The 11,510-nt window shown below is 37.8% G+C and overlaps 4 protein-coding genes across 4 annotated transcripts; 2 read left to right on the top strand and 2 right to left on the bottom strand.

Moving 5' to 3' along the window:
- Positions 1–302: 302 nt before the first annotated feature.
- Positions 303–1,121, bottom strand: CBG23524 (the record flags this gene model as incomplete). Its single annotated transcript, XM_002636739.1, has 2 exons — positions 303–925; positions 1,025–1,121. The coding sequence occupies 2 exons, from the start codon at positions 1,119–1,121 to the stop codon at positions 303–305; spliced, it is 720 nt and encodes a 239-aa protein (XP_002636785.1).
- Positions 1,122–3,260: 2,139 nt separating this feature from the next.
- On the bottom strand, positions 3,261–4,259 carry CBG23525 (the record flags this gene model as incomplete). The annotated part of the gene is made up of 3 exons (XM_002636740.2): positions 3,261–3,853; positions 3,909–4,067; positions 4,124–4,259. 3 exons carry the CDS (start codon positions 4,257–4,259, stop codon positions 3,261–3,263), a joined length of 888 nt encoding a protein of 295 aa, XP_002636786.2.
- A 347-nt stretch (positions 4,260–4,606) lies between these two features.
- Positions 4,607–4,627, top strand: CBG27028 (the record flags this gene model as incomplete). The annotated part of the gene is made up of 1 exon (XM_045237392.1): positions 4,607–4,627. The coding sequence occupies one exon, from the start codon at positions 4,607–4,609 to the stop codon at positions 4,625–4,627; it is 21 nt and encodes a 6-aa protein (XP_045100580.1).
- Positions 4,628–8,681: 4,054 nt separating this feature from the next.
- On the top strand, positions 8,682–8,909 carry CBG27027 (the record flags this gene model as incomplete). Its single annotated transcript, XM_045237391.1, has 1 exon — positions 8,682–8,909. The coding sequence occupies one exon, from the start codon at positions 8,682–8,684 to the stop codon at positions 8,907–8,909; it is 228 nt and encodes a 75-aa protein (XP_045100579.1).
- Positions 8,910–11,510: the final 2,601 nt, after the last annotated feature.

The following is an 11,510-nucleotide window of genomic DNA, read 5'->3' as shown; positions in this document are numbered from 1 at the left end:
GTGATGAACCCATTATGTAGTTCTTTTTGCCGTATTCGGATGAAAAGACTGAAGATTAGATTCGGAATAGTTTATTATATACAGAAACAGTTTTTAAAAACAATAATAATAAGTACATGAGACCGAAGGAGGTATGAGAGAGGAAAATTGGTGACCCGTCTTAAAAAGGATTTTTTGTTGATTTTTTAGTTTTTGAGTGGTTGATTGGGGGAATACGTTTGGGTTTCACCCTAGTGGTTAGTTTACAGAAAGAGAGTAACTATATACAACAACATAACAAGGGAATACCTACAAGAGAGAATCTAGGAAGAGAAGACGGATGTGTCCACATTAGCTTTGTATCCGAACGTCTTTTTCATTTCTTGAACGAATGGGTTGGTGCAATCACAGCATACGGAGCAGAGCATTCCCATTGGGTATCCCTTGTTGTCGGTGCACCCATTCATTGGAACAAAGATTTGATTGCAGGCCTTGTTTTCAAGAGAAGCAGACATGGCAGCATAGGAACCGTCATTTGGAATTGGTCCGGTGCATCCGAGCATTTGGCACGATGGTTGGGAGACATTGTCGAAGTTGGCTCCGGCTAGGTAGGTCAACGCTGGATTGGCAACTGGAGCAGAGGCGGACGCTTCTCCGAAATAGTCGACATCAGAAGAATCAGAGGATTCAGCAGATTCAACAATTTCATCTGTTCTTTGGGTGGATGGCTCAGCAGCCATGACAGCGGCATCTTCAGAGTCAGAGGAGATGAATCCACCGGTGAATTCTGGAGCGATTCCTTCTGGTTGTTGAAATTCTGGCTTCATTTTCTTTTGTCCTGGAAGCTTCTCAGTCTTCTTTGGAGCCATTGTTTCTACTCCATCCATGTCGACATTGGCAAAGTGTCCATCACCCATTGAGCCCAAGAAGAGATCAAGGTCGAAGTCTGTAATAGAGAAAATTGAAATTCGAGTTATCTTTTTTATATAATTTCCCTGATAGAGTGTTCTAGTTGAATTATTTCAGAGAATAAAGAAAAACTAACCATCAGAAGATGCAGGCTTCTCCATTGGCTTTTCCATTGGCTTAGAGACAGCGAAAGAAACAAAGAAAGCAGTGACGATCAATAGGGAAATGTTCATTTTTGAGTGTGAAAGAGAGGGTTTCTAAAAATAGAATTCAAGGGGTGTTCAGTGTTTTCTCAGAGTACAGTGAGCGTACCCTCGCCTCCTTAAATATCGTTGCGGTAGTCGTTGATCGCGCACGCCGCCGCCCAGTCGATCCAAGTGGGCGGAGCTTAAACAAAATCTGGGGGTAAGAACATGGGCGGTGCGAAATTGGGGAAGAAAAAGATAGAGAGGGGGGAGAGATCAGGAGAAGGACAAAACGGAATCTCGTGAGATCATGCGATTAGGTTGATAATGTTTGTTTTAGGAGAAAAAAGAAATGATGAGAGAAAAAGGCAGATATCCATGCATGGTCATCTCAGCTATAGCTAGAGGATAAAGAATGATTGAAAGTGAGTGATCACACACGTTCGAAACGTCATTAGAGAAGGACATATGACATAGATAAAGGGCTTTTTCTCCTTTTTTTAATCTTTTTCGGAACTATTTATCTAGTTTTATTTATACGGATTTTCACGTGAAGTCGGTAAATCAGATTAGGGGATAGAATCGTATTTGAACAGATGTCTTGTCAGAATATGCTATGATACGTATCAGAAAATGAAGGAGCTGTATTTCAGAGTGTTGTAGAATGTTGTCCGTGTTCATTTTGTCTACACCTTAAACTTTAGAAGACAGCAAACCGAAAGTTCGGAACTTCAACTACAGTAATCCTTGCCTGTATTTTTTCAATTTTCTTTTTCTATTGGTTTACCTGGCTCTTGCGTCTACTGTACAGAATTCAATTTTTGCCGAGCTTCCTCCATTTTTACTCAACTTTGCTCAAATTCAGTCTAATTACGGCGGGTAATCTGAGCACCCTTTGGAGCACTGCAAAAAGTAAAGAGGTACATCTAACTGTCCATTGAAAAGTACCGCATTTGCTCTCGTAGACCGCTCTCCAAACTTTCAATTTTTAGCTCCATTATCTCACTTTCTATAAAAGATATCAAAGTTTGGTAAACTGATAAATTATTTATCATAATACCATTAATATTTTATTTTTGATACATTACATAGGAGTCGAGATAATCAAGCTCAAAGTTGAGGAAATACGGTAGCCGGAAAGTTGGAAGAATTCTCAAACTTCTCCAAACCATCAATTTTTGCTGAAAACTAGAATTCAACCCGACGACTAGGTGCAGCTCTTTTTTCCTGTCTGTATAGCAATTGTATTCAAAATTCCCAAATTTCACATACACAATACCTCAAATTCAATAAACCAAAAAAACATTATGGTTCAATATTTTTCAGTTCATACGAAGCTTGGAGAAAGACTAAAATCTAACGTTCAAACTTTTTTTTAAATCTCAGGGCGCACAGACACATTAAAATGCCATATTCGATCAGGAATTCGGGTTAGACCCTATCTCATTTCAAGATCAACATCGTCTTGACCTCTCGAGAGTTTCGAAAACATTGACGACGTCATAGATGTACTTTTTACATGTCCTTTTTTTTGGGTTTATTGAAAAACTCAAAAATACACATTCAATAGATGGATCACTAAAACAATTGGAATAGACAGACAGAAGATTTCGATAAGAAGAGATAGGCGATGGCGCCAGAATGGAGGGGCACAACCGTAACCGAACATTGGGAAGAAGCCATAGGGAGAGACAGAGAAGAAATAGTCTTTGGCCCAACGAAAAAAGGTTTGTTTTATCACGAATTAATCTCTCCATGTCTTCTTTTTTCATTCCTCCATATTTCACTTTTGATCTATTCTTTGACCCATCAGAACCAGTTTCTTGTTTTTTTTTTCACTCTCATTTTTTGGTAGTCGCTACCAATCAAAGTGAGGAATTGGGATGTGGAATGTGAAATTCCATAAAATGGTTTTTGCTTGACTATTTTTTTTTCCAATTTTCAGTTCAAAGAAATGGTTTCAAGAATCAAAGTTTTATTTATACAGACCTGTGATTTTGGGGCAAAAAAGCGAGCAGAGTGGGGGAAAATATTTACATGAGAGACCGGCGAAATTGGCAATCGAACCCGTATTCGATTGTTTTAAAAGAAGGGAAAAATATACAGAAGCAAAAAGCAGTGTGAGCAATGAATGTACAAAATGGACAACAAGATGATAGGAGATGAGGGGTCAGAAGAAGACGTTGCTTAGTTGAATGTTGAAGTTGGAATGTTGGATTTGTATCCGAAGGTCTTCTTCATCTCCACAACGAATGCGTTGGCACAATCACAGCAGACTGAGCACAGCATTCCCATTGGGTATCCCTTGTTGTCGGTGCATCCATTCATTGGAACGAAAATTTGATTGCAGGCCTTGTTGTCCAAAGTAGCAGAAAGAGCGGAGTATGAGCCGTCATTTGGAATTGGTCCAGTGCATCCGAGCATTTGGCAAGATGGCTGAGCAATCTTCTCAAATTCAGCTCCCTCGAGGTAAGTGGCAGCTGGGTTGGTGACTGGTCCGGCAACAGCAGATCCAACTGAAGATTCTCCGAAGTAGTCCTCATCGGTCTCCTCATCATCAGCAGCTTTGGCAGCTGACTTTGGCTCTTCTGTGACGAAGGATCCAGTCATCTTTGGAACAACTCCGTCTGGTTGCTCAAACTCCTCCTTGATTTTCTTTTGGCCTGGAAGCTTTTCGGTTTTCTTTGGAGTCGTTGGAACGACTCCATCGAAATTTCCAGTTCCATCAGCGAAATGTCCATCTCCCATTGCACCAAGGAAAAGGTCAATATCGAAGGAGTCTAAAAACAAAGAACAGTTAAAGAAAGTTCAGAAAATTAGAGAAAAAAAACTAACCATCTGGTTTCTCAGTTGTGGTCGTGGTTGGTTTAGAAACCACGAATGAAGTCATGAAGACAGCAGTGAGGAATAGAGAAAAGTTCATGTTTATTTCGAGTGTGATGTTTTTTCTAAAAATAGAAAGAAGAAGTGAACACTTGAAGTGAGGTACAATTTCTTCCTTGTCGTCCCTTAAATATTGTCGTCCGTGTAGTCGTTGATCAGAGACGCGCGCACGCCGTCCTTCCCCAAGTGGGGGCGGAGTTTCAGTGGGGATGGGCGGGCCCTAAAAGGGGAAATCTCGTGAATTATCATAAGATATGAGGTGTTTACATTCCATGGGTCTAGATAACACAAATCTCTAATCATCAGCTGATGAGATTTGATACGATATCTTCTTCATGAAGTTTCTAATAGGCGGAGACGTTCTGTTCGTGTTCATATCCGTTCGCGCGCTGGTTTTTTCTATCACCCAGCCGCCGCGGGACGAAGTGTTAATGACGACGCTTATCAATTATATCTTATCACTTATCCCCTTTGGGCTAAAGATAGAGATGAGGATGACACGGGGATAGGAGAGTGTCTCGTGATGAAGTGACATCGCGGCAAAAAGTCTCACGAAGATTAATGAGATTGTTAAGGATCAGAAAGAGATATTCGTCTTACGACAGTGTGTGAAAAATGATGTTTCAAGTTAGCTGGACATCAGGTGGATCATGTGGAACTGTTTTTTTTAATACTTCGTTAACACTTCTTCCTTCTTTGACCAAGTTTTTGATTCGTATATCATAAACACTCTAATAGAGTTATCCTGTAACTTTATGCCAATTTTTCTCGTTTGTCGTTAAACATGTCAAAAAGTGGTCAACTGACAAAACACTCATCATAATATCAAAATTATATTGCCAGTTGACAGTACCGTATTATTTGTAACGGAGACCGAGATAAATTGGTTCAAAGTTGGCGGTGTTAAACATTTTAACACAGTGTTTACGGTGGATGGTCACTAACAAGAATTTGAATTCGGGGTTTGTATTTCAGTGGTCAGCTCTGTATTTTTTTTGTTGGAAAAACAAATTGAGTGTTTTCAAATTCTGTTGCAAACAAATATTTGTTCAGAATACTTTATGGCTACTATCTAGATGAACATCTCTAGTCTTCCCTTCAAAAGTCTTCCCTACAAATCTTCCCTACAAAAAAATGTGCTTGTAAACTTATCTAAAACAAAGAGCTAGAGCTCGCATCAAACTTTCTTCGAATGTCCAAAACCGATTTTCAGATTTTTCGTTCCCAAACCAATTTATGAAACTTTGTAACTTCCTTATCTTTCGTTCTGTGACCACTGTCTTCTAGACATTTCCATATGTTTTGAAGGTATTCTTCTTCTTTATTTTCACGTTTTTCTTTCTTTCACCAAGATCCTTTCATGTTTTCTGATCCTTTCCCTTCTACTCTCCAACAATTTCAACCATTTCAAGGCCACGATCACAGTTGGATATTTATTTATAGGACTTCGGAGGGGATATCACTATCACCTCCTTGTTTTAACTATCTGATAAGGAGCGACAAGGAAGAAAAGAGAAATGGAATGTTGTAGTTGTACTTCCATTTCGAAGACATGTTAGTTTGGTCATTTCGAGGTGTCGTGTAGATCAGTCTCAAGGTAGTTAGAATTTCTTCTGATATCAGTCAGACAGATATGAATTGGATGGGATGTTTTAAGGAATGTCTGTGAAAATGGATACGGTCGTTGTCGGCACGTTCCACAGCTAACGAGGCGTCCGTTAGTCGAACCCACGTCATCAGTCATAAGCGATTTGATCAATCATTTTCGAATAGAATCTCGAGTAATCCAGATGACCTGAAGACAGTCCAAAGGTTGATCTGCTATCATATTATTTTGTTTTCGACTGTTCTCATTATACCTAAACTGTACTTTGTGAAAAAAAAAAATATTTTTTCTTCATGCAGGAACTAAATTTTTTAGAAGAGAGGATTTTGAATAATGTCTAAATGACAAAATACTTTGATTTCAAAGGATTCAAAAATAAAGAGAATAGTTTTGTTTACTCCAAAAAACTGTATTTTTGGTCTGAAAAACAGTCTCCAGACGTTTTAAGTACCCAATTTCGTCGTCTCCAATTTCTTCCTAGTAACGAAGGCAAAGATCTTATTAGAATTGATCACAAACAACCCAATCTGCCATTAGTCTGATGAATGTGTTATTGCAATCAGACGAAATTCCGCTATCTGTCACTTTCAGACCGTGTTTTGCATTTGTAGAAGTTTTTGGGTGATGATAATTTTGCATTGGAGGTTTTATTATATGTACATCCACTTGTGATTTGAGTTGGACTTGTAATGTTGGTGTAGGTGGAGATGTTTTTTTCAGAAGATGGGGGTACTTGAATATAGCAGAATATGATGACCTATAGATGACGTGAGAGGAGAAAACGGGAATCGGTGTGAACTTTGAATTTTGAATGGTCACTGAAAGAACAGATTCTAGTAAGTACAGTCTACTAGAAGGTCTAGAGTAGTCGTTAAAAATTGAATTCAACTTTTTTTCTGAAATTTTGAAAATTTCGGAATTTTCAAAAATTCAAATTTTAATCTAGAAATTTTTCCATCATAAAAACTCCGAGAATAGGTGAAAAAAGGACAAAAATATTTTGAAAACGCAAAAAATTGGAAATCGACATACCGTAGTCCAAAAACCTCGAATTCCGAAAAAAGGCTTTGGAAAAATTCCGATCAGAATTTGATTCTTAAAAGAAGCTTCGGAAGCGGAATTTCGAATTCTGTTCCGAACATTCCTGAACACACCCAGCCCGTCAACTGTGAGCTCAATTATCTCTATCCCTGTGAAAGGTATCAAAAAGTGGTCAACTGATGAATTATTTACCATATATTCACCAATATTTTACTAGTTGACCTGTTTTTCGATATCTTTTACAAGAATCGAGATAATTGAGCTTAAAGTTAAAGGTTTAGCTGGACTTCTATCATTGGAAATACTGTAAGCCTCCGTTCTCGACTTCACTAATCTTTCCTTGAAGTGTTCGTGAATCTGATTGTACATAGATCGCGTCTAGCGTAGCTGATCTCTCTTCTCTATTTCTCTTTCGTCTCCCCCATCTGACCAATTAATCAGTCTTTCTACACGGTCGTTTATAACCCCAAAAAGGGGGGGGGGGAAGGCAATCTGATCTGAAATGAAAGACTAAATGATCGTATGAATTATCACTACAGTTATCACTTCTACTATTTCTCTTTTCGTGTGTGACCGCTTTCCTCGTAAGCGACCAATCACCACAGATATTGTTTAAGAAGATATGATATGATTCAGCGAAAAGTGTCAAAAACAAACTGATAAGGGGAGTGATATATAGAGGAATGCCCCCTGATTGTACGAAGGACAATGTGATTTTGATGAAATACATGGGAAAAACATGATTTCAATGGTTTTAACAAGTTGGGCGCCCAACTTCTACTTCTGTCTAATTGGACCTAAGTCATGCGTATGTGTGTGTATGTGTGTGTTCGTCTGACCGTTGGACTAATTTCAAGACAGAGGACGAGAACAGAGAAGAGATATGAAGGGATTGGTATTCGTGGAATGTTATGGTTACCAGTGACGTCGAACAAAAAAAACGAGGGAGATGGGAGAAACGGCAAGCTAGCCAGATACAACATCTGGCTTTTTGACGAACTGTTTGTTGAGTCATTGCAAGAATGTTTATGTTGGGAGTACATTAAGAAAAACAAAAAAGAAATTTCGAACCGGGAAAATAAATTGACAACTGAAAAACTGAACCTGAAAAAAATAAGAGCTTCAGGTTACCCTTTGTACCATTTGAAAAATTTCAGATTACCGTAGTTATATTATTTTCAGATTGCGGTAGTTATATTATTTTCAGATTACGGTAGTTATATTATTTTCAGATTACGGTAGTTATAATGTTACTAATTATCAGAAAGGCATTAAAGACGCAGATTTTAAACGTGCAGATATATTGTAGCAAATCAAAATAACACCGTATGTCCTACCACAAGTCCATCCAGACCGTCAAATTTGAGTTCAATTATCTCAATTACTCTTAAGGATATCAAAAAGTTGTCAACTGATAAATTGTTTCATGATATCGAAAATATTCTTTCGGTTGACATATTTTTAGTACCTTTCATAGGAATCGAGATAATTGATCTGAAAGTTAAAACTTAGGCGGACCTTCATAAAATTTTTATATCTTTTGATGGAAACGAGATAATTGAGCTCAAATTAGGCGGGGGCTTCTCTCAGAGGAAATACAGTGATAGCAGAGGTTTTGATTTTTTACAGACAGTCTCGACAGTTTGAGAATGAAAATATCTTCCACGGAACCTTCCCAAACATTCTTCAGATTTTCAATCATCTGTTAAAAAATCTAAATTTACTTCCTCATTTCATCATCATCAAAAATTGCTCTTTTCTCAAAACGATTAATTCAGACTGAAGAATACGACATTTCACAGCGTCATGAATCTTTTTCCTCGTTTTTTTCCGTATCTAAATTGTCATAGCGGCGTGCTTTCGCGCCTGATAACCCAATGCATCCATCATCAATCAGATCTTGGCCGCACAGGCCGACGATAGAGACTCCTCATTCTCAGTTCACTTTTTCTCTCTATTTCTCTGAAGGCGTGAATCACAAGAATCCGACGACGTGTGCCAACGCTACCTACGTGAAGATGAGAGCCGTCACTACCGATTAGGTTGGATCTTGTTTCGAGAGGATTCCATACCAGGGAATGGGATATTTCATTGGGTGTGGTGGGAGAAGGAAAAGTGCCACGTCAACAGGAGTAAAAATAGTAAAGTTGGCATACGATACATTGATCGGGCGATGTGTACTCGAAGACAGTGTCTTATCGAATTACATATCCCCACCACCACTATCTTCTGATATTATGTGTAATTCGATTAAAAACACAAGATCACTTTTCGACTGTCTAACCGATGGACTTCCCCAAAAATAGTAAAAACAAAATATTTTAATTGAATCTGATCTTGGTAGTGATCTCGAGAAATCCCAATTTCTGATTGGAGATTTCTATAGGTTTTCAGAAGACATTTTACATGTTATAGTTCAACAATTGATTCATCTTTACGATCTGCAATTCCTCAACACAATCTGTACCAAACGTTCGGAACAGTTCGACGAATCAACCACATATATCCTCCAAGTGTCAAGACTGGAGAAGTGTGATAAAAATAGATTGGACAAGTAGTTGCGAATTATGGCGCCTCGCGGACGATGTCGATCTATCTTCGATATGGGTACGGAACATTGTTTTTGAATATCCGACGCCTTGCTTCAAGGCGACACCGCCGCCGACAACGTCAGAGGTATTTGGTTCCAATAACTTCACACTAACAGAAGACAGACGGATCTGGATAGAAAATGATCAAAGTAGAATATTCGTGTCGAAAAGGAGAATAGAACTGCGATTTCTAGAAAAACAGAGAGGATTCATGAGCACTATTAAAAAAAAGAAAAACATAGTTTGGGGTTCCTAATTTATAGTTTTTTTTCAGATTAGATCGCTGAATTTTAAAACAAAATATCGAAGAGTTTGAGTGTACTGGCTTCAAGAGCTCATCAATTTCCAAATTATAATTGTGTTCGCAATAGTGCTAACCAAAAAGACTTCGACGATTTTAAACTAAAGTGTTGAGTAAACTTTCAAAAATTCGAATGTACCAATATTCCAACGTTCAGAAATTTCGAAATTCAAAAAAAAAATTCAGAAATCCCTCCAGGGTATATCCCCGCAGATCCTGTAACAGTAATGCCCCCATACTGTCAAGTTAAGCTCCATTATCTCAATTCCTATGCAATATTTTGAAAAGTGGTCAAATGATAAAACATTTCTGATATTGTGATAATCAACTTATCAGTTGACATCTTTTTTATATCTTTGACAGTGACCGAGAAAATTTTGCTCAAAGTTTAATGTTAGGCAGCTCTAGAGCTTGTACTACAGGTTTTTCGGAATTTCTTTTTTCCGGATTTCACAATTTCTTCACACTTCCTGGTTATTGTCTGTATACAGCTTCAGATTCTCATGAACCTTTGATCGCATACTCCTGCCACGTCACCAGCAGAAGGAAAAATGGCCATTAGATAATGAGATAATCGCTCTCATACAGAGAGAAAAGATTACAAAAGAAGATGCCGATATTTATGAGTGCGTCGTTTCCCCTTGTTCTGGCCGCTTCTGTAACAAAAACCTCAAGTTAATTGGACAGATGAGGGGCAAGAGAAGACTTAAAATTTTTACAAGCTTTAATAGACCAACGAGATGGATTGATACAAAGGAAATTGATGCTAAATTTAGATAGGAAAATGGGTCTTCATGATCAGGGGGAATGAGGGTTTAAGGTATCTGTGAATGGAGTGTGTAGGATTGTAGGGTTAGAAAGATAGTTATTGCAAAAAAACAATTGTTCAGGAATGATAAATGACTACTGTAATACTGTATATATATATATAGTTTTTTTTGGAAATGGTGTTTGGTGGTCTGAAAATGACAATTGGGTTCTAAAAATGTTTGACTGATGTTTTTCGTAAAAACCATTTTAAAAAATGCTGTGAAATTCTAGTACCATATTTTCTTTGATGGCCCAAATTTCGTAAAAAACTTCAGAATTTCCTAAATTTAGAAATTCTGAATTACCTTAATACCTGTAATAGAAGGGCCTCCACACTATCAAGTTTGATCTAATTTTTCTTGGCTCATATGAAAGATACCAAAAAGTGGTCAACTGACCAAACATTTCTGATATTTTGATAAACAATTTATCAGTTTACAACTTATTTATATCTTTGACAAGAACCGAAATAAATTGGTTCAAAGTTGAAAGTTAGGAGCCCTTCTATTACAGATTTTACGGTAGGATTCTGAAACAAAAATAGTCAGAGCTGTGGAAGAGAAACGCCAGTGGAAACGCCAGTGGAAATCGCACAAAGACAACTACCGTAACCTAAAAATATCTTAATGTTAAGGATTTTCTTTGTCGATTTTCGTACGTTTTCAGTCAATTAGAGATAATAAAATAAATCCGGAAATTAAACATTCTTTAGGTTACTGTGGTTGTCTTTGGTTGTCTTTTCAGCCACGGCCACCGGTGTTTTCTTACACAGCTCCGGGTTTTTTTTGTACCAACATAATAATTCTAGCATTTCGTTTTACCTAATATTTTAAGATATCCAACTCCAAAAAATTTGTGATAGTTCTTTCAAAAAATACGAATACGATTTATCTGAGTTCTCACATTCCAGCGTTTGGATAATTGACTCAATCTACAGTAATCGAGTCGCCAGTGTGTTCTCATCCTCTCAAAAAACCCAGTCACTGGAGTTTGATCATGTCCGGTTTATGATCATTCAAGAATTCCCTCCTCATTGCTTTTTTTAGTACCTCAAAACCCTAAAACGTTTATCTTGACTGTGTTTGTGGTTGAGGGGAGACGCGTGAGATTCTTTAAATTGCGCCCTACTATTCCATCTGCATCGTAAATGACGAACAGAGGAATTTCTGCCGTAATGGACAGAAAATGGAGGGAAAAATGAGGGA

The sequence above is a fragment of the Caenorhabditis briggsae genome, assembly GCF_000004555.2.
Source record: "Caenorhabditis briggsae complete genome, chrV, whole genome shotgun sequence".
NCBI classification, from domain to species: Eukaryota; Metazoa; Nematoda; class Chromadorea; order Rhabditida; family Rhabditidae; genus Caenorhabditis; species Caenorhabditis briggsae.
This window is presented reverse-complemented; position numbering and strand designations above follow the sequence as displayed.